The sequence below is a fragment of the Equus przewalskii genome, chromosome 30, assembly GCF_037783145.1.
Source record: "Equus przewalskii isolate Varuska chromosome 30, EquPr2, whole genome shotgun sequence".
NCBI lineage: Eukaryota > Metazoa > Chordata > Mammalia > Perissodactyla > Equidae > Equus > Equus przewalskii.
Window position 1 is genome coordinate 25,689,110 of NC_091860.1, and position 23,080 is coordinate 25,712,189.

At 42.4% G+C, this 23,080-nt stretch overlaps 1 protein-coding gene across 7 annotated transcripts in view; it reads left to right on the forward strand.

Annotated features, from left to right (window-relative positions):
* The window catches only part of SFMBT2 (Scm like with four mbt domains 2), a 244,238-nt gene that overhangs the window by 171,059 nt on the left and 50,099 nt on the right, over nt 1-23,080 (forward strand). For all 7 annotated transcript variants that reach the window (XM_070601099.1, XM_070601103.1, XM_070601097.1 and 4 more), the window contains 4 exons: nt 5,564-5,690; nt 17,937-18,050; nt 20,457-20,499; nt 22,584-22,654. In XM_070601099.1, the coding sequence (XP_070457200.1) occupies nt 5,564-5,690; nt 17,937-18,050; nt 20,457-20,499; nt 22,584-22,654 (355 nt within the window). The remainder of the gene's footprint in view (nt 1-5,563; nt 5,691-17,936; nt 18,051-20,456; nt 20,500-22,583; nt 22,655-23,080) is intronic.

The window sequence follows — 23,080 nt, forward strand, 5'->3', positions numbered from 1 at the left end:
GTGTTCTTAAAATATATTCTTAAATTTTTTTCTATTGGATTACTTTAATAAGATGCTGGCCCAACCATTTTGTGCTTTGCTTACTTTAAGCCACTTCCTTGTTCAAATAGAGCTTATTGGCACGATGTCTCATAAAATAGCAGTGTGTGTGTGTGTGTGTGTGTGCGCTCACACGTGTGTACTCGCTTAGTTACAGGAGTTGGTTGTACAAAGTAGTTTATAAATTATTCATTTAAACTTCAGCACCCCCAGGAACTATGGAAAGGGAGGTGGATGGTTATTTGTGTTTTTAGAATGAGGCCTGAATGTAGAGCCTAATGTGTTGAGCATGCTTTTAGTTGTTAGAGTTAATTCCTTACACTGAGAAAAAAGGACCCAGCCCTCCATTTGGGGACTGCAGATTCTCCAGCGCTCAGGGCTCCCAAATCAAAGACGTGTGCTCCTAGAACTGCTGATTCATTGCCACCCGGCGTGTAATTTGTACTCTGGGGGGTAACAGAATATGAGAATGGAGAGATGGGAAGGGTTGCCTTGATAGAAGTTCATTACGGACCATAAGTCAAAAACGGATTTTGGAGGATTAAGTAGATTGATTACTGGGTCAACTTGTCCTCATACTTGCAGAAACAAATCAGTGACAGAGTTGGAAATCAGGGCTCCCTAAAGGATTAAATGAACTTTCTACTTGGTGACGTTGCCTTTGCACCAAGGTGGTTTTTCTGTAGCACTGAAAGGACTGTATGGTGCGTGTTTAGGTTTTGTGATGGGAACAGCTGTGTAACTACACCATCATGAGGATAGCATCTGGTTAGCTTGTAAGGCTTCTTCAGTCCAGTGCAGTCTTACTAGACGTTTTACTATATTGACGTCACTTGTCACAGGGTGTGCTGGCCTCATTGCCTTTCATTCAGGATCACGGAAACACTTGATCACGTCTCCAAACCCCTTTGAGATTGTGCTTTCCACCTGATAAGAGAGATATTCCTTCCCCGACTCTTTAACCTTGGGGGGAAAATCCTGGCATCTCCGTTAGTTCTGTATTTAGGGAGTTGTTTCTTCTGTGACACCACAGGTCCTCCGAAGCTTCCTTTTATTTGTCCTCTGCTCCCATTCAGCCAGCCATCGTCCAAATGGATTTTAATAGTGGAGCAAGTAGCCACATCCCCAGGTGGCCGCTGAGCGTTCAGGATTTAACTACCAAGATTAACCCTATCTTTTTTTTTTTTTTTTTAAAGATTTTATTTTTTCCTTTTTTCTCCCCGAAGCCCCCCGGTACACAGTTGTATATTCTTCGTTGTGGGTCCTTCTAGTTGTGGCATGTGGGACGCTGCCTCAGCGTGGTTTGATGAGCAGTGCCATGTCCGCGCCCAGGATTCGAACCAACGAAACACTGGGTCGCTGGCAGCAGAGCGCACGGACTAAACCACTCGGCCACGGGGCCAGCCCCTAGATTAACCCTATCTTAATGACTATGCTGGCGTCTTCATTAGGAATGCACTTGTTACATGTATGCCCCCCCTTTGTTTCTGGTTCTCTGTTTATTTAATCGACAGTATTGTTATCTGCCTGTTGGCATATGCATTGCATTACTGGGACTTGGCTGAATTTTGTGAGCTTTCTACAAGTGCTCTTTAATGGAATACTTATTATGAATTCATTTTTTAATCATACATCTCCTGTGTACTAGAGGAGACAGAGTGTAGAAGTGGATGCTTAGAAAATGTTTCCCTGGGGATGTTTAACAATCAGAGGCCGTTCTGAAATGGATTGACACAGCCAAATGCTTAGTGAAATAAACTTGCGGGTAATAGTTTTGCTATTGATCCTTTATAAATTACCCTCAAGCAGTGAGTTGAAATGAAAATAGGTTATACGGTTGTAGCTTTCCCTTATTAAGTAGGGTAAAGCGCGTTTTAAGTTACTTAGAGGCTTTTCAGGCAGCCTATCGAGTTGTATTATCAAAAAGAAGGTCAATACATAGTACACGTGGATGAGGCAGGATGACTTGCAGAAACGTAGCCCACCTAGAATTTCTTTGACTCCTCTTTCCAAAGAAATGTAAAGGAAAGGAGCAAATTGGTATCTTAACATACATTGGATAATTTTACTCTGGTTACTAAAAGATATAATTGCGTTTTAACAACATATATAAAAAGACGTGAAGAAGTGAATTCCTTGGGTTTCTTTCCATGAGTCACATAAAGATGTTATCTCTGTTACTGACAGGAACCTGTTTGTCTCAGTTTACATATTTCAAAATAGACATATTTATATAGTATTATAACATCTGATTGAAATTTATAGTAGTTGGCGATTTTGGAAAATTTTGTAGTTATTTTAAAAATAATGTTAGGAGGGAGTTTTGCTCCTACTTTGGCTGAGTAAGCTCATACTGAATTGACCCTCCTACGATAGCAGTATAAACTGTGCCTACATCTTTGGCTGACCCCTGAACCATGTATTTCCCAGTCAGACTTCAGGCAGCCTACCTAAGGATGAAAGAACTAAACTGAGATTTACTCTGCTTCTCAAGAGACAGAGTGTATAGTTTAAGTCCAGCCAAGTTGATGGATTGCTAAAACAGAAAAATCAACACTCTTGGGAGAAATGTAACACAATCCAGAGTTTCTATGACATAACCTGTAAAACATCCAGATTTCAATCCAGAGTTGTTCAACACATGAAGAAATTGGAAAATCTGACTCATTTCTAGTAGGAGAGATAATTGGCAGAGAACAAGTCAACATGACCCAGATGTTGGAATTAGCACACAAGTATTTTAAAGTCGCTGTTATATTTAAGCTGAGTGGTGGAAAGCAGTGGTTTCCAAAATGTGGTCCTTAGGCCTGCAACTTCAGCGTCACCTGAGAGCTTGTTGGAAATACCAGTTCTCTGGCCTCAGCTCAAATCAACTGAATCACAAACTTTGGGATGAGGCCCAGCAGTCCATGTTTTTAAAAGGTTCTGTAGGTGATTCTGATATACCCTAAAGTTTGAGAACCATTGATGTAAAGAATACTGTCATAATGAGTGAAAAGATAGGAAGTGTCAGAACAGAAGTAGAAAGTATGAAAAAGAGAAATTCTAGATCTGAGAAAAATACAATATCTGAAAGAAGCAAATTTATTGGAGGGAAGTAATAGCAGAATAGAGATGAGAGAGGAAGGAGTTCATGACCTTGAGGATAGAAATTATCCCATCTGAAGAACAGAGAGAAGAAAAAGATTGGCGTGTTGGGGGGGTGGAGGAAATGAACAAAATCTCAGGGCTCTGTGGGGCAGTGTCATGTGTCATTGGAGACCTAGAAGACGTGGCCACCAAGACTGTGAAAGAAAAAAATTTATGAAGAAATAAAGGCCCCAAATTTACCAAAGTAGCTGAAAGATCTAAATTTACAGGTTCCAGAATCTCAGTGAATCCCCAAGCAGCATAAATACAAAGAAACCCAATGTAGTCAAATGGCCGATAACCAACCTAAAGAGAAAAATCTGGAAAGATTTTCCAAAGAAAAATGATACATTCCCAATAGAGGAATGACAATTTGAACAACAACAAACTTCTCCTCAGACACAACAGAAGCCAAAAGGCAGAGAACCAGCCTCGTGAGCGTGCTGAAAGAAAAAAGTGTAATTCTTTATCCAGTAAAAATATACTTCAAGAAGGAAGAGAAAAACAGACACTTCACCAGAGAGGATATACTAATGACGAACACGTGGAAAACTGCTCAGCATGATTAGTTGTAGGAAAAAATGCAAGTTCAAACCATGATGTGATACCATTAGATCTACCTCTTAGAATGGCTAAAATGTGAAAACCCGGCAATATCAAGTGCTGATGAGGCTCTGTAGCGGCTGATACTCCATACACCGTTGATGGGAATGTCAGATGGTATATTGGAAAATAATTTGGCAGTTTCTTAGAAACATACATTTTACCGTATGAATAGGAGCCAGCAGTCCTATTTCTAGAGAAATAAAAACCATGTTACAGGCTGAATTATGTCCCTGCAAAATTCATGTGATTAAGTCCTAACCCCCAGGGCCTCAGAAGGTGACTGTATTTGGAGTCAGAGTCTTTCAAGAGGGAAGGAAGGTAAAATCAGGTCATACGGGTGGGCCCTCGTCCACTGTGACTGATGTCCTTATAAGAAGAGGAGAGTAGGACGCAGACCACAGAGAGGAAAGACCACGCGGAGACACAGGGAGAAGATGGTCGTCTACAAGCCAAGGAGAGAGGCCTCAGGAGAAGCAGCCCTGAACACACCTGATCGCGGACGTCCATGCTCCAGAACTGTGAGGCAATAAAAGTCTAAGTCCTCTGGTCTGTGATATTTTGTTATGGTGGCTTGAGCGGACTAATATACTTATGTTCACACACAAACTTGTCCTTGAATGTTTATAGCAGCTTTATTCCCAATCACCACATATTGGAAACAACTCAGATGCCCTTCAACTGGTGGATGGATCGACAAGCTGTGGTACCTCTATATACATGATTCCATTTATATGACATTATGGAAAAGGTGGAATTAGGAACAGAAAGAGATCGGCGGTGTGGGCCCGGCCCGGTGGCGCAGTGGTTAAGTTCGCACGTTCCGCTTCTTGGCGGCCCGGGGTTTGCCGGTTCAGATCCCGGGTGTGGAGATGGCACTGCTTGGCACGCCATGCTGTGGTAGGCATCCCACATATAAAGGAGAGGAAGATGGGCATGATGTTAGCTCAGGGCCAGGCTTCCCTAGCAAAAAAGATTAGGATTGGCAGCAGTTAGCTCAGGGCTAATCTTCCTAAAAAAAAAAAAAGAGATCGGCGGTCCAGGCATTGGAGTCTAGAAGGATTGATTACTGAAGGGCTAGTGCAAGGGGGTTTTGGAGAGAAGGAACTATTCTGTATCTTGAACGTGGTTATGGCCGCATGACTGTATGCATTTATCTAACAGCACTACCCTCATAGAACAGTGCACCAAAAAGGGTGAATTTTCCTATATGTAAGTTTTTAGAAAGTGAATTTAGAAAGTAAATAAAGATAAAAAGGAACAAAGCACAAAGGAAAAATAAAGACTATTTTGGATAAAAGAAAACTATGGGAATTCATCTGCAGCACACCTGCACTGAAAGAAATGCTAAAGGACACTCTTCAGGCTGAAGGAAAATGATACCAGCTGGATACTCCATCTATTTCCTTTAAAATCCTCGAATATGTCCACCTCTAGTGGTCGTGAGGAATATAGGGAAGTAGAAGACATGATTTGTACCTCCGTGTTCTGTAGAAGTAAGGGTACGTGTGGAACTGGAAAGAGAGAATGTCTTCATCCTATTACTCTTTCAACAAATATCATTAGGCACCTGCTGTGTGCCAAGGGGAGTTCTGATTTCTGGGATACAGATGAAGAAGCGTGGTTCTTTCCTCATGAATGGTGAGAAAGATAGACATGGGAACGAGCCTGTCTGTCTGATACATAAGATGTATGCGTGTGTGTGTGTGTGTTTCGACTTCACCAGCTCTGTTGTGCCTGTTATCTTGCTGTGGTATCTCCTGGCTCAGTGTCAGTTCTCTGTCTCTTTCAGACATCCTTCAGTCGGGGTTTCACAAAGAACATGAAGCTGGAAGCCGTCAACCCCAGGAATCCAGGAGAACTCTGTGTGGCCTCTGTCGTCAGTGTGAAGGGGAGGTTAATGTGGCTTCGCCTGGAAGGTACGCACAGTTAGTCCTCACCCTCAAGGATGTGGGGTCCGAGTGGAAGTGGCAGGGCGCAGACGTCTTCAGCACTTCTCGGAAGTGCCCCTTTCGTGTTCCTCTTCTGGAAACAGATCTTAAATTATTCAGTGTTCTTAAATAAGTGAAACGAATCAAATATAAATTTGTTCAGAGTCTCTCATCTTAGCTAATAATTTCATGAAATGAGATGCTGGTGTGATAATTATGTTTGGAACGCAGTGGTCTTTTTACATCTATGATTATGAAAGCTAATGTCACAATTAAATTAACGTGAGTCGCTGAAACTGGCATTTGAGGTCTTGGTTATTATGAGGATAAAATTATATATTTGCATTTTCATGTGAATAATGCCTTTTACTTTGGTTCCTTCCTTAGACGTTTAATTTTTCCTTAAAATAGTAACTGGAGAAGACTTTCGCCCCACATATATAATAAACAGGATTTAGTCTTGTTTGCTGAATGGTGTTTTAACTGTTCTTTATAGCGACATGTTATTTACAGTTGTACAGATAATGCACAGAACAGTGTACTCTGTAAGCAGAACCTTGATCAGATTTTGGATTTAGATAGAAGACCATTTTCCAGATGTTATATTTTCATGAGAAAGAATTAAAATAAGTTTTGTATGGAAGGTTTTTCCATCTTTCTGTGGTTTAAAATACTTTGGGGTTTTGTTCTGTTTGTTTGTTTTTCAGCTTCATAACATTCAGTAGTTATTTCAAATGTGTATGGAAAAGCAATAAGACTAGATATGAATAATAAAATAGTTTTTCCTGGTGATATTTTAAATCTTATGACATGCTCACTCCACTCTTAGAATAGAAAGTTTGGAAGGTCGTGAAATCGGTGCCAATATCTTCATCCTTATGTCCTTAATAAGCAAGTCTAAAAAGCATTGAAATTTTTTTAGATAGGCCTCCCATTCATAAATATTATATAGTCCAAGAAAAGGAGAAGGGTAGAGAACAGTGATTTTAGCTGAATATCATATGTGTCATTAATGCCAAGAAACTAGTTTAAAACATTGCTATGATTTAGGATTTCAAGATCAATTTAAAATAAAAGGAATTCTCAGAAAGTTGATGGCTTTGTGGATTTTCAAGTAGAATGGTGTTTTGTCGGAATTAGCCAAAATGTAGACAGAGGCTTAACAGTCATGTTCCTGCCGCCACAGGAGTAGAACATGACCTTATTTTGGTTACTACGTGTAGAGTTGAGTCAACCGCTCTTGGAAAAACAAGATGCCCTCCGTGATTCCGAATGCCTGCGTTGAACTCGCTGCCTCCTACTCTGCTAAGTAAGCCGTATTAGGAGACAGGAGTCTTGTTTGCATTATTAATTTGAAAATGAAAATGGTGAAGCTCAAAGCCCACGTTCCATCATTATTTAGCACCTTGTGGTTAAAATTCTGTGCCACTCATCATTTATTTAGCAGTTTGTACTTCCAAATACTTTACGTCTATTAGTTACCTGGCACAGACAGCAGTAAGAGTGCCCGGATTTTTATAGATGGAGAAACTGGCTAAGCCATTAAGATACGCCTGGGGCTCAGTTTCATTGCGCTTGATGTCGTCTTTGTTGCCGAATTCGCCAGCCCCTACAGCTTCCCAATTCTTCAAAAGAATGAGGAACCACATTTAGTGTATGTTTAACATTTTGGACAGTCTTTTTTCTCTTTATGGTTGTTTTTCTTTGGATGTAAATTTCTGGTTTTATAGCACAGAAACATGAGTCAGCTCATGCCAGCTCTTTTTCTTATTCTTCAGAGTGCTTTCATCCGTGTGCTAAGGAAAATTAGTTAGCATTAGGAAGCAGATCAGAAAATAGATTGCCCGTTTCGCCAGATCTTATACATTTAAAAAATTTTTTTAAACAATCTGTTGAATATTATCTACCTGGAATTATTAGTCAAAATTATGCATCTGGCTCATCACAATGTAAAATTCCATTTAATCTCCTTAATCTTGCTTGGACTTTGGGTCTTTGTTTTGTTTTGGTTTTGGCTTTTACTGAACCTTTTAAAGTGACAGCAAGCTTAATGGCCCTTATTTCTCATGATTTCACAGTTTTATGTATATACTGTTTTCTTTCCTCAGTCCGGGGGCCATAATGTGAGAGATTCACCATGGTCACTTTGTGGCCGTTAAATTATTTTTATGATGCTGGCGATTCTGATTATAGACCATTGATCTGACACTTTAAATTTATAAATGCTTCGTCACAATTTTTTAATTATTCTTATGCGTTAAATTGATTTGAAATATCTTGAACACATGGCTGCTTGACCACTTTTAGGTAATTAAAGTGATCATTCTTATTTAGTATTTGACTTCTCTGGAAGTCGATCGTTCTTTAAGTGTCTATAAAGGAGCTGCTGTTGAAGAGGGAGTAATGAATAAAATATATGAGATTGGTGTAGTATTATTTTAGGTGCATATTTGAAAAGAATTTCAGGCTCTCACAAACCTCTGACAGTGAGCGAGGGCAATTTATGATTATGGGGTTTTGTGTTTCAGAAGGGATGTCTTGGTGTTTTCTCTGATGTTAATATTCTGCTCTCGGTGATCGTATCCACAATGTTGCGCATTTTCCGCATGATATCAATTACTTTCCATTTTAGTGCCTTTAGTTTTGCAGCCACACAGACTGGCTCACACACGCATCCACCAGCATTCTCACAAGCCATCACTTTATGGTCATTTCAGATCATTTTCTTGTGGGACAGCTAGGCTGTGGGTGTTCTGTTTGCCCTCCCAGCCCTGAGACTCCCCAGGAAGGTCTCCGTTTCTGCATTGCCTTCCTTGGTTTCTCTTATCCCCATTATTATTAATACTATTTTATATCATAAAAGAACGACGACAGGCTTCATTTCTACTAAGTTGTGTAGCTCCTTGAGTTATGGCTACTGCAGAAATTTTTGTAGAAAGCCTTAGAACATGAGCCACACAGCCTGGTTTTGAAATTGGGAGCAGCGTTCAAATAAAAATAGGTGAGAAATTCTCTGTTAGTTTCTTTGTATTTCTAATGTAGAGAGAGAATGACAGCCCCATAGGATTCCATACCCAGTGCCTCTCAGTTCCAGTTTGTTAAAAAGAAACGTGCAGAGAGCAAAAAGCAAAGACAACCCAAAGTCTCCAGGTCTGAGGAGAAGTGTCCAAATGTGAGTGCAGGCAGCTTACCTCACGCCATCAGCTCACGTTATTACAGGCATCATGGTCTTTGCTTTTTGCTGCCCTCTGAAATGAAATCTGGAGAGAATAAAAGTTTTCCACAGTCACTACGGGGAAGCATACTGTATAAATTTCGGTCTGTGAATCTGTGCTCTGCGTAGCTTCTCAGAGTTCAGGTATTGAATCCTTTCACGGTGAACTTTGCAGTCCACGCTGATGAGCACAGGACACACAGGGCCTGGTCCGGATGTGGTCCCTGATTTCTGCAGGTGACGGCCACTGTGACCAACGTGTGGACCCCAAGTCTGTGCTCGCGTAGCGTTTCAGCGTAGGTATTTAAGTGCAAGGCTCAGGGACAGTTCAAGGTCGAATGTGAACCCTCCTTTTCCGCTCTTAAGTAATGCATGCCCTTCAGAATTGTCCAGTGGCATTTCCTGATTTATCTGATTTTCTGGCAGCTTCTTGGCTGTGGTGGGATAGGTCTCTTGGCATGTGGTCCTCTGCTGGTTTCCTTTTCTCCGTTTAAGTTTTACGCACCCTCTGAGGTCAGGGACCCTGTCCTTGCACTCTTTACCTGCCACTGGCAGTGTCCCAGACGGGTTACCTGTGTTGTTGGGAATGATGGCGGAAGGATGCAGACCTTTTACTTTTGACACATGGCCTTCCACATATCCTCTCTCTTTTGCCCTTCTCTCTTCCCTGTTCTCAGCCATCGCTTGGTCTTTCTGACTCTAAGTCGCTCTGATTCCTCTTTTCTAGAACGTGAACCTTCAGCCATCTACCTGGGCGGAGGTGTCACCTGGCTCTAATTGCTTCCTACAGAGACTTCCAATCAGCTGCCCAGTTCTGCCCCTCTCATCCCTCGCCTCCAGTTCGCTGTCCATCTAGGGTCCCGAGGCCTGAACTAGCTCGCTTCTTGCCTTCCTTGTCCTCTGTGCTTTGTAGCTTCTCAAATATTTGATGGATGAATAAATGAGCGAGTGAACAAATGAATGAGTGAATGAATGAGGTAACATACACAGCAAGGTTGGTGGAGTTTTGTGCTGAGCCCCTTGTGGCAAACTCGATTCCATGTCAGGCATGGGGATGAGGGCCAAAACCAGGTGGGCATGAAAAAATATTTTAAGAGAGGGCCTGGGTCATTCCTGTACCAGATTCCTGGAAAATTAAATCTGCTTTGGACCAGGTGATCTTATTAGGACTGAGAAGATGTTGGCGTTCCTGGACCAGTCCCCAGATTTTCACATTTGCGGTGGGACAGACCCCGTTGAGATTCTGATGAAAGCTGTTGAGACTCAGAAAACTGCACTTGCACATGTATACCGTTTTTGATGCCATTTCAGACAATTCATGGGCCCTGTCAAAACAATCCTTGGCTAGACCTCCTTGGAATTCGTAGACCCCAGATCAGAACCCCTGCAGGACAGATTCTCGAGAGATAATAATAGATCTTAGATCTGTGCTGTCCCATGTGTAACTTCTAGCCACATGTGGCCATTTCATTTTAAATTAATGAAGATTAAATTAGAATTTCTGTTCCTCAGTTACACACTCTGCAATCAAATTCTCAATAGTCACTTGAGGCTAGAGGCTGCTGTTTTGGACAGCACAGATGCAGAACATTTCCATCCTTGTAGAAAGTTCTTTGGGACAGTGCCATTCTAGATGCTCAGATCAAGTCAGAATTAAATTCTGCACGTCTCTCGAGGCCCAGAACTCACATTTTCTTGGAATGTGGAGGCAGTAAAATGAAATTTACTCTGATAACTAGCTCAATGCCAGGCTATAAGTTTTAACCACCGCAGAGACCCTTGACGCCTTTGAATAGAAAGGGAAGTACCCAGTCGAGCAGCTAACACATACCGTGACCTTGCCTTGTCGTCAGGAATAAGAGCGGGAAGATCACCTCTGCCTCATTCCGTCCTTTGCATCCCACATGAGTAGATATCATTGGTGGAACCTTCTTTGTACCCGGTCCTCTATCATGCAAGGGAGTCTGGGAGTTGAATTTCCAAATCTCCATGCCCTGCAGGCAGAGGGGAAGGTGGCAGTTGGTGCTGAGAGCCAGCCAGCCATAACCAGCATTCCCTCTCTCCACCTAATCATAAAAGAAGACTTGGTTTTGTGGAAGTGGAATATAGAAGATCTTAGATTACATACTGAAATGTTGGAGGCTTATTTTTTTCATAGAAGTAGCTGGTAAACGAGGTATCATTTTTTAAATTAAGTAACAACACAGGACATGCCTGGTTACCTCTGCTCCTACGTTTGGGCGGGGATCAGTGGATAAACAGGATGCCTTCGCCCTGACGACTCACGCCCCTTATATGGCAGGTACCATGTCCTTTCTATTACTAGTAATCACCTTTCCTATCTCCATTTTTTCCCCTCATATTCAGTTTTCCTCTTGTTGAAAAGGCTAATATAGATGCTCCATGTCTTGCTTGGGTTGGTTTTTCCTTGGGATGTTTTGTTTTTCATGGAAGTTTTTTCTCCATCATCGTAATTCTCCATCTCTAGGTGGTTTGCGTCCCTTTGCCTCTTAGCCGAGTTTTACCTGTGTGGATCCCTCCTCCATGGTCCCCTCCATCTTTTCCGGGATGCGGGCCAGGCAGGTTACTCTTCCTGCCAACTTTTCCTTACCTAAGTGTCCTTGGTTTCCCTTTTGTTTTGCTTTCCCCACATGTAAAGGTCAGAGTTCTTCACGGTCCTGTCCTTCTCCAGGGCCCACGCTGTCTCATCTCTCTGTGCCTTCAGGGGGCAGTTCTGTGCTGACCGACCCAGCTCCCCAACGCTCACAGGCCACATATTTGTAACTCCCCTTTGCCTCCACCTGCACAACATCTCCACACCGACGTTGCATTTCCCAACCACACGGTGCTATTGTAGCCCCCATATTTTCTTCTCCAGTATCAAGTCTGACCTAATGGCACCGTGATTTTACCCAAGTTAGAAACCAGAAAAACTCCTGTCTGTGTGCCCCGCTCCCGTTGCCCCACGACCTTGTCACTTCAGTGTCTCAGCGCCCTCTCTCCATCTCTGGCTCTCTCTGCGCACTGCCATGCTCCAATCCACGTCTTCAACCCTTACCCTTACGACTTCAGAAGTCTGCTAACTGCTCTCTGCCATCTTCATGGGGCTGCAAGAGTGAGCGCCGTACGGCACAGTCCCTGCCTTCCTCCTCCTGTTGCACCAGTGTGTATTTCTTACAGAGTGGAGACTCAAGTTCCGGAACAGGGCATTGAGCGTCCGCCTCCCATCGTGCACCTCTGCTTCTGGGTGTGTGATATGGAGTGCTTTGCAAGTGGGAAATCTCTTTTCTCATTTGTGCAACTCTGTAAAATGTATATACGATAATGGATTCTGCCATCTAGGCTGGTTGTGGAGACCGGCTGACAGCATTAATGTCTGTAAGGTGCATTGTCGTGGTCGGCACATCACAGTAAGTGCTCAGTGAACGGAAGGGCAGCAAGGACAGTCGGTGAGCAGGACAGGCAGCCCCTTCTCATTTTAGCTTTAACCTCCCCGCGTGGAGCCTGTGCGGCGTCGGAATCGAGCGCTCACGTGTCCCTAAACGTCCGGATGCTGTTGTTAGCACTGTGAGCCACTGCAAGGGGCTGTACTCCTGTCTGCCTGTCACGGTGCACATTGCTTGTACAAGAGTTCGTGTGCACTTTGCTTGCTAAGTGCTTGCTGAATAGATAAGAGGAATAAATACAATCTGTGTTGCCAAATGAGAAAGTGATTTAAGATACAGCAGCCCCATAAGAACTGCTGTTTTGCTAACCAAATTTTGAGGCAGTGAGCTATTTTATCCTTGTAAGCTAAAATTCACAAACTCCTTGGTCAGTTTTTTTGTATGCTTGGTTCTATTCCAGCAAACTACCCTCCACATCTTAATCAATGGTGTCGGGGGGGGGGGCCCTATTAAGATGCAAATTCCTGGGGCCTCCTCAGACCTAGTGCATCTGAGAACAGGGTCTGGGAATCTGCCTTTTTTTGTGTGTTTGTGAGGAAGATTGGCCCTCAGCTAACATCTGTTGCCAATCTTCCTCTTTTTGCTTGAGGAAGATTGTTGTTGAGCTAACATCTGTGCCGATCTTCCTCTATTTTGTATGTGGGAGGCTGCCACAGTGTGGCTTGATGAGCAATGCATAGGTTTCGCCTGGGATCCGAACCTGAAAACCTGGGGGCTGCCGAAGCAGAATGTGTGAACTTAAGCACTATACCACCGGGCCGGCCCCTGGGAATCTGCATTTTCAAAGTCACCATCTCGAGATGATTCTTTCACACACTAGAGTTTGCGAAGGAGTCTAGGAGATGAAATGGGCAAGGCATGGCATGCTTCAGAGAAACTTGTGTGAGGCAGCCACTATGTTCAAGAGACCAGGTGCAGAAAACTGCCCTTTAAGCTTTTCCGTAATTTGTGAAAAAGTCAGGTGGTTAATAAGCATTTTTCACAGGCTTGCAAAAATGAAACAAGGCAAAATGCAAATGTGAGAGTAATTATATTTCAAGCCCGTGTGGGTGGTTTTAAAATCTCTAAAAAGAGGTGTGGCCTGCATGAGACATTTTGGGGAGAAGCTGCTTCTGCAAATCAGGATACTGGAACAGTATTTGCTGGTCACTTTTTAGGAGGTGGCCCAAGAGTGGGAACTGGCTTCTAATACTCCCAAATCTGTTTTGTCCCCAAAGCTGAGGCTCAGTTATACGGGTTCTTGGTGGCCAGAACTGGCTTTGGCTGTAGTAAGTGACATGGGGATTTGGGAGGAGGCTTTTGATGGGAGGTTGGGGGATCACCACCCCACAAGGCCTTGCAGCAGGAACCAATGCAGAGTTTGGACTTTCAAGCTGCTGTTGTGATGACGGTGACTTCTGTCTGACCACGTGCTTGTTCAAGAGGCCTGAGACCATCATCATCTGCCTGCAGAGAGGGTGGGTCTGGTCCCTTCCCCTTCTGTGGGAGGCTGCAATAGCCACCGCATGGTGGAAATTCCACAAAAAGACATGGGGCCCTATTCGAAGGAGATAGATGCTAGACAGCCACAAAAAGAGAGGGAAAGAAAACGGCCTGGCTAGGATGCTTTCTAAGGCTCCAGAGCTAGATTTTCTTGGGTCCAAATCCTGGATCTGCTTCTTACCAGCTGTTGGATCTTTTCCTGTGCCTCAGTTTACTCATCCATAAAATGGGGATGGAAATAGTCCCTATCTCTTAGGGTTGCTGTGAGGATTAAAAGCTTGGAACAAACTTGCTGTGCATGTGTGTGTGTGTCTCTCTCTCCACGCACACCTTTAATCCCCTTTCTGTTTTCCTTCAGATTGTCTGTTTCCTGTCGTGTCTTGATCTTGCCAGTCCCAGTTGTGCCCGTCTCTTTATTCCTTAGGAGTTGAGCTTGAGAGCTGACAAAGGGGCTCTTTAAAACCTTGTTCTGTAGAGAGGCGTCTGCAGGGTGAAGAAGCAGGACAGACGGCCTGTGGGGATCCCGGCATCCACTGCTGGCTTGCTCACAGATCATCAACTAGCTTTTGCTTTTTCTGGTGCTTTTCCTTTTCAGGCACAATTGGGCCCCTCACACTTTGCTGTGGCCTTTAACTATTAAAGAGGGTACTGAACAAGGTCAACCTGTTCCCTTAAATTCCTCTTGCCTTTCTTCCCATCCCAGCTTTTCACTGAGACGCAGCAGTCCTTCCGATTCTGTTACTGGTTTGAGAGGGTTGCGTTCCCAGGAAGTGACCTCAGTGTGACCACGAACCATCTGCTTTTCTCATCCTGATGTTCTGCCCAGAACAGGTCACTGATTCTCTTGCAGACCCGAGTTGTCTGCTGGATTAGGTCAAGATACAGCCTGTGCAATTAGAAGGGCGGGCGGAACCTTGTGGAAGCAGACGGGATCCGCTGGTCTGAGGACTGAGTCGCAGGATGTGGCAAATTGCAGAACTATTTTCAGATTCCGAAGGGATCCTTACAAATATCTGTGCTCATCCATTTGCACTGTGAGTATGGAAGTCTTTCTCCTCTGAGCAGTGGAATGATGCATCGTAGCTTCATTTTGGTTATCTTTTCAGCTGACTTGTCCTTCCTTCATCTGATCTCTGTGGCAACACAGGATTCATGTAGAAAACGCCGCCTTTCTTCGCTGAATATCTTGTTGTTAGTGTGGGGATAGTGAGGTTGAGTTGTAAAATAGGAAATTCATTCACAAGGGCCAAAAATACAGAAAAATATCTGTGGTCAGATTCTCTCTCCCGCTTCTGTTCCTCCCAGCCCACAGCCGCTGAGTTCCATTTCCAGCAGACACCCACTGTAATAGTATTTTGCATTTCCTTGCAGATTTATCGTATGCACATATAAATATATGTGATTTCCCCTTTTTAAACAGATGGTAGTATGCTATATATACACAGTGTTCTGTACCCAGCTTTTCCTTTACTCAACGTATATATACATCTTTACATAAAAGTCTATAAAGAGGTTTCTCCTTCTCTTTTATAGTAGCAGAATACTTCATCATATGGAGGCACCATAATTTACTTAAGTACTTCCCTGTGGATGGAGATTTAGACTTCCTGATGGTTTTTCGAGATGAAAGTTCTGGATAAGAAGGAATGAGTAGAATCTGTAATGACTTTCCGCAGCTGAAACCAAGCCAGAGATCGAGCACAGCCCGTGTTGTTCATAAAAGAATTTTTTGTAAAATAATAAAGAATATTACAGAGGTTCTTCTTCTTGGAACGTCTAACTTTGCGTAGGTAGTTTTGGCAATCCTGGAATAGTCAAGAAGGAGCATTGCATACATTTTTAATGGATTATTTTGTAAGCTACTGGGTCTCTAATCTTGGAAAATCATGGGTTATGTTTTGAAAGCTTATTCTCAGGCCAGTCAGATGTGTCTACATTCGTAAGGTTGATAAAGGGAAATAAAGAATTGGTACCCATCCATCAGAATAGGATTGGAAAATTTTCATGGTCAGGAAAACTTTCCTGGGTGATAAATAACTCACTTTTCCATCAGTTCTTGTTGAATAGATGCCTTAAAGGGGCATCTATTTTGGGGGTAGAAGGTAGGCAGGAATATACTTTTCTTGAGGACATGGCAACTGACACCTCTTAGCTTAAAATATTTGTTTAATTGAGTGGAAAGCATGATCAAAGAATTTTAAAGTATGGTAAAGACAGCCTTAAAAATATTATGTTCATGTAAACAGTATTATAGAAAAGTATATTTTAAAGTATTAATACGATGTGATGTTTGAGCCGGCAGAACATGAGAAGACGAAAGTTATAATTCGAGGGGGGATAAGCCATAAAGTTCACTTTATGCTTCCTTTTGATGCACCATTTTGACCTTGAAAATCTTATTTATACCTAAACGTAAATCTGGAAATACAAATGTGTCCAGAAGGTGAATTCAGCCTGTTCACAAAATTGTGGAGTAGCTAAGAAACCCACGCCATTTTTGTGAGTCTGTGTAATGGGGGGAGCAGCCCCCTGACCACCTGCATGGGACCCTCCGGAGAATTGTGTGCCTTTCAGGACAAGAAAATCACTTCCGTATTTGAAGCGACTTGGAGAGTTTCCTTCCCTTTTGTCTGTTTTGGACGTCTTTTTGTTTACTCGATGATTTCTTTGGCGAATAGGTTAAACATTGGTTGAGTCATATAATAAGACAGAAATGATTTCTATTCATTCAACTAAGTTGAAAAATAATCCCTATAAACCTGCTTGCCTTCCTTTAGCTTCTATAGCCTTAAAATTATGGGAGAATTCAGCAGAAAAAAAGTTAGGATTGATAAGCACAGTAATTGCTTTCTTTGAGAACAAATCAAAAGTTCAACGTGCCTGATGGTGATGATAATGTGTGTGTGTGAGAATCTGGTGTCAGCATGTTCAGGGCACTTTAAATACACAACATACCAGTTTCACACTAAATTGGGAGTCTGTGTTTATCAAACAGCGTACTCCCTTTTCACTGTATTGACTTTATGATGAGACATAAGAGGTAGGGAACCCATGTAACTCAAATCAGAGTTCAGATGGTCAGGACCATTTTGTGTTGGCTCGTGTTTAGCTTCTTGAAGTCATGGTTTTGTGGGGATAGGATTCAGAGTTCATCCGATGTCATGGGGTGACACAGGTGTGTCGTGGGCTTCTACTGGCTTATTTTCCTCTTGGTTCTCAGTGGAGAAACCAAACCAAAGCAGGATTCAGTGGTCAGAGCCAGTGAATTACTTTATAAATGGAGCTCTTATCTTCTGATTCTTGGTTTGAACTTGTCTTCCCTCAAAGTGTCTTTGTAAAGAACTATTGATGTTGAGTAGAGTTTTCTTCTTTTCACTAGTTTGCTGGGTTCCAAATTTATTCTCTCAGCAGTAATGCTGATATATCATAAAGCCTTATGTTATTGTGGTTCTGAAAGGAGGTGATAGATAGGCAGATCCACAATAAAAAGACTTGCCTACGTAAATGGCTTTTGTGTCATGTGGCAGAAATCTGCAGGCGGAAGATGCAGGAGTTCAAAATAAGTAACTCCGATCAAATTGATAAGTGAACAAGTTCCCTAGAGAAATGGTGTCATCGGTATGGTAGTGACCATAACCAGTGCTATTGAGTCTTAGTTCCTTTGAATTGTAGTGTTAACTTTCTTTGGTTGACGGCTGCTCTTTGCTTGGGGTTGGGTGAAGTACGTCTGAGTGGCTTACACGTGTGCCTGGGGCCCCTACCCCAAGCTTGGCCACATTTCCTTCATTTCCAAGGTGTGCTTAGACAAGGAGGACACGTTGCCCCTTCCAGCACTTCTGGCTCCCATGCCAGTTGTTCCTAAGTTCCTTCCTCCTCCTGCTGTTTTCAGTGGGATGTAGCTCTTTTCCAAACTCCCCTTTTATTCCAACCCCTTGTACTCTTGCTGTTTTACGTGTCGGCATTTGTACCTGTCGTAGGACTACTGTCGTTTTTGTGTTTAACGTTCAAGGGAATGCTCACTCTCAGGCATGCTCTGCATTTTCCGTTCTTTGTCTGCATCTTTGTTGTTAAGACCTCTTTGTTCCAATGCAGGCCTGCAGACTCCTGCTCCGGAGTTTATCGTGGACGTGGAATCCATGGACATCTTCCCAGTGGGCTGGTGTGAAGCCAATTCTTACCCTTTGACCACACCACACAAAACAGTGTGTAAGTATGGACCAGTTTGGAGCAGAGGTGGCTGCCGTCTGGGATTTGGGTGAAATAAACAGGCCGTGTTGTAAAAGATAGGATATCCAAGTTGTAAAAATCAAAAAAGGGCTTTAGATTTTCCACAGAGCGCCAATATTTTTATGTCGTTTTTCCTTTTAAGTGTCTGTGAGAGGAATATTTAGAAGCATTTCACAGGTTGACCGATAGGTCACAGTGATGGGACAATCGAAGGTCACAGAGAGAGACAGAGAGAAAACGTCTTGAATCGTCACTCCCAGTTTTTTATACAGTTCGTTATTTTGATTAGAAAAACTTTAAGTACCTTATTTTTGTATTATCATATCTGAGGAAGAACTAATTTTTCTTGTGAGGTTTACCCCGAAAGATCATAATTGGCCCCAATAATTTACTGACATAGGAATAAACACTTAATGCTCTTAACTCTAACTAACTGGCGGGATTTCAGCTATACTTTGAAAAGCGCATTACTTCACATCCTTCTGATCCCAAAAATGCCAAATTAAAGCAATATTAGCATCAACCCAGCAACACGCACGCACTTAAAGGTCTGCAGCAGTGTGTTTGAACATATGTTATGGTGGGGCATTATCATGAAATGGTACCGTTTAAAAGTCTTCGAGACCTAATAAATCTTGACATTCATTATTCCACTGTAAGGTGTATCAAAAGTGTTATTTAAAATTATGGGCCCTTAAAGATAAGGGGTTTTAATTTTTTATGAAATAGATAATTCTAATATTTTCTTTATGTAATTTACATGCTAATGTTACTTCTTTGTGGCAGTAAGGTGTATACTGTGTGTACACGAAGCGTTCTGTATGTGCACTTATGGAGATGCTCAGAACATTGCTATAAAGAAAGTTCCATCTCACAGTTGGCCTCCCCTTTCCTGACGTCAGCCGATTTTGAAGGGACCTTAAGAGTCCTGCTCCTCGATATTCATTAGGACTAGGGTGGGGGCATTATCTGTGTGAAACAAAGTCGGTAGCTCAGACTATAGACAGAGGTGGATTGTAAGGGATTCTTCTGTCCCGTATACCACACTGCTCAGTGAATCTGATCCAGTGAGAGTAATATCTTGCCCACACTTTAAAATATTTCTAAAATTTCCAGCTTAGGATAATTATTGCAATCTCAAGGGCCTTCTATCCGCCGCCCCTCCACCACCCCCATGTAAAGTGATGCAGATTCTTGACTCTCCGCCAGCACAGCCAGTAGGTCCTCCCTGGATTGGGTCATGAGTTTGGGGCCCAAACCCTGGTCTTAGTTGTGTGTCAGACAGAACCTTGTGTCCTGTGTCCTCCTCCCTCCTTCACGTGGATTTGGGAGGTGACAGGTGCTTTGAGTTTTTCTGGGGCCAAATCAAGTCTGGGTTAAGGTGGCCATTGTGTTTCTTCTGTTCTGCATTTCGCATCTGGGTCTGTTGTGTTGTTGGCTCCTTACCAGAAGGTCACAGAGTTTGGGCATCTCTACCCCTATTTGCAGAGACCTAGTTTGACAAATTACACTGTACTCGTTTTCCACCGTACAGATCACAGCTTGCCTTTTTCATAGTAGTAACTGGAACTGAATACTAACAAAGTTAAGAGTGGATGAAATTTCATCGACTATTTCTCTTATTTATGCTTGCTTTCATTTCATTTCTTATGCATACATTTTGCTTTGAAGAGGCAAACTCTTAAGTCTAAACCCGCCAAACTCTTAACAGCTTTAGAAGTTTTGTTGGAATTAATTTATGCTTATGTTGGAAGATGCAGGATTATCTGTGCCAAAATTAGTGGATGCCAAAAGCTCTGGTCTGTCTTTGTTACTGTGATTCTAATCAATTATAAATATAAGCTGGAGAGGTTCTTATCCAAAAAATTATTGTTGGCTGGTTTATCTCAATATTTGACAGACATGTTTGCTAGGCACCCGTCCTCCTTTCAATAATAAATGTCATAGTTTAAAACATGCCTCTAATCCTAATTTTGGAGTATGCTATTATGGCAATGTTATTTGACTTACCACACTTTCTGTGGACAAAAAAATCATCAGGATAATTGTGCTTACAACAGTTTCTCTTACCAGGTGTGTTTCTGTGAGGTATCATGTGCGTGCTCTTTTTCATTCTTATTAAAAGCACATTTTAAAATAAAGCAGCCAGTGCAGTGATAAAAATTAACTGTGCCACATTCTATTTAGACCTCGTTTCTGATAAGTCAAAGTCTATTTTCTGCCGGAAGAAATTAAGATGAAACTGTGTCATGAATGAAAGACCTTTTCAGTATTTAAACTTTTACTTTAAAACTGTGTTACACGAAGCTATTTTTAAAAATGCTTTTGCCCAACTAGCTAACAAAGCTGATTTTCCTCTTTTTCTCTTTTTTGCCTGTTTTATAGCACAAAAGAAGAGAAAGATTGCAGTGGTGCAACCAGAAAAACAGTAAGTTTTTTGTTCTTTTTCAAACACTATGTGTTAAATGATGGAGTGTGTCTCTGGAGGTTGGGAAAAATGGCTGTTTTTATTAGGAAGTTAGTTAACACATAGCGCAGTAGTAAAGATAGCAGTAATGTGTATTGGCTGTTATTCATTTGGTCACCTTTATGGGCAGGATATGGGGCCTCCTTTTTTTTTTCCTCCCCAAAGCCCCAGGATGTAGTTATATAGCCTAGTTATAAGTCATTCTAGTTCTTCTCTGTGGGATGCTGCCACAGCATGGCTTGATGAACAGTGTGTAGGTCTGCACCCAGGATCCCAACCCATGAATCCTGGGCCAGTGAAGCGGAATGTGCAAACTTAACCACTCAGCCACAGGGCGAGGCGGGGGGTGGGGGCCGCCTTCTAAAGGAATTTCTTCTCCAGTTCGTAACTTCTCACTTTCCTTCCACTTCAGCATACCTGAAGGATATCTCAAGTCCCACAGTAGCTAGGAACGGTTCTCTGTGGTAGCGGTTCTGATGCCCCGAGAGGGTGCCCAGAACTCTCCCATCCCTACCACATGCTCCCCATCACTAGTCATGGCCAGGCCTGGCAGGCAGGGCCTTCAGTCTGAGCCCACTCTGCCACCTCCCAGCTGGGTGAGCTCGAGCAAGTGGCCTTAGTTCTCTGCCTCTCAATGCCCTCATTTGTAAAAGACAATTTCTCAGGGCTTTTAGGACCATTAAGTTAGTTTCCATGTGAGCAAGTTTGTAGGCCGTACATTGTTGAATGAATATAAAGCATCCCACATTTCAATTGTAATTTTATGAGGAAGGAGGGTGTTCAGGCAGCCTGTGTACAAGCTGGAAGTAATGTTTTTGGAAAATTGTCACTGTTGGTAACATTTTTATGTGTTGGAAAATATCTAAAATACACATCCCCTGCCAGCTGATTCTGTTTTCTTAATATGCTGATGGAAAGGGAATTGAAAACAGCCTTTTTTTCATGTACCCAAGTTTAAATATAAGTAAAATGAAATTGAATCATAGTTGAACTCTGATTTGAATGTGAATCACGGTTTTGTGGGTATTTTTTTGTACATTCCTTTCTAAACACGGTGTGTCAGGTGAATAATCTGGACAACATTGAAATAGAGAGTAAATAATAAAATAACAATCCCATCATTGAATCCAAATTGGAATGAGAACTCCTAAATTTGCAGTCCGTGGACCGGTGGTTCTCATCCATTACCTGCACTGGTCACTTAGCTCGTTGAAACATAGATTGTGGGCCCCATCTGCAAAATTTCTGACTCAGGGTGTCTGCATGGGGCCTGAGCATCTGCATGTCTAGCAATTCCCAGGTGACGCGGATGTGCCAGTTTGGGGACCCCACTTGAAAACCGGTGCCGTCGACGTCCCCACTAAGATCTCTCGTAATGGTTTGCTCTGAGTTTGTTGCTTTTCAGCTGTGGTTTCCACGCAGCCAACCTGGATCCCCCTGTGAATCTCAATTCACCTCTTTTCCCCCTGAGGCTACACGATTTTATATTTATTCAGCAACATTTCACTGAACTGTAACACAGAATTCTGTCCTAAAATACGCCTGCTTCCCATTTTTAAGAAGCATCAGTTCCTAGGTTTTCTTTGAAGGTATTCTTTCTAACGTGGCCGTGACCTGCACAGGCACGGACACCAGAAAGTGTCAGCAGAAAGTGGTTTTCAATTAGACATTAAAGGGGAGAAATCTGACTTTAATTAAAGTCAGTACAAGTTGATGTTTCTTCGTGTCCAAAATTAATTCAGGACATTATTATAACTCTATAACGAGAGACAAGCCCAGGAGTGATAGAAGAACCTCATTGATCAGTGATGAACTCACGCGGGCAGATGGTCCACTGGCTTCTTAGGGTTATTACAGAAATTTGAGGACAGCCTGCCTGAGATGGTTTTTATCTGCTTCTTGATGTTGCTACAGGATGCCCATTTCCTGTCCTCCCACATTCTTAGATTCTGTCATAGTCGTTTTAAGCCATAAGAAGACTTTGGAATGTATTAGTTTCTTCTAAAGCGTGTGACCCATGGCAGCTTTATTTTCTTTGTCAACAGATTGCCATCCACAGTGCCTGTTGAGAAAACACCTCACGACCTTTGTTTATTTCCTCACCTGGACAGCACAGGTAAATGAGCCCATTTAGGGCCCCCTGTCTCTTCCCAGTTTGTTGCTGTGAGTAGAGACATGCACATCTTTTTGAGTCAGTATGAGAATAACTCAACTTCGAGTCTGTTCTCTTCCTTTCTATTGCTACTTATTGAAAATACCTGCCTTTTTTTGTTTTTAATTTCTAAGCTAAATTCTCTGTGCCTCTTCTTTTCTGCTTCTTGGTCAGTAGCTTGGGACAGTTCTTTTGGTCTGAAAGTGTGTTACTTGGAAATTATGAGCCCACGTAGGGCTGTGTATCATGGAAGAGCATGTAGAAAAAGAAGGAGCTGAAAAAATCATTATTAGGCGTTTTTTTTTTTTTTTTCCTGGTGAGGAAGATTAGCCCTGAGCTAACATCTGTGCTGGTCTTCCTCTATTTTGTATGTGGGATGCTGCCACAGCA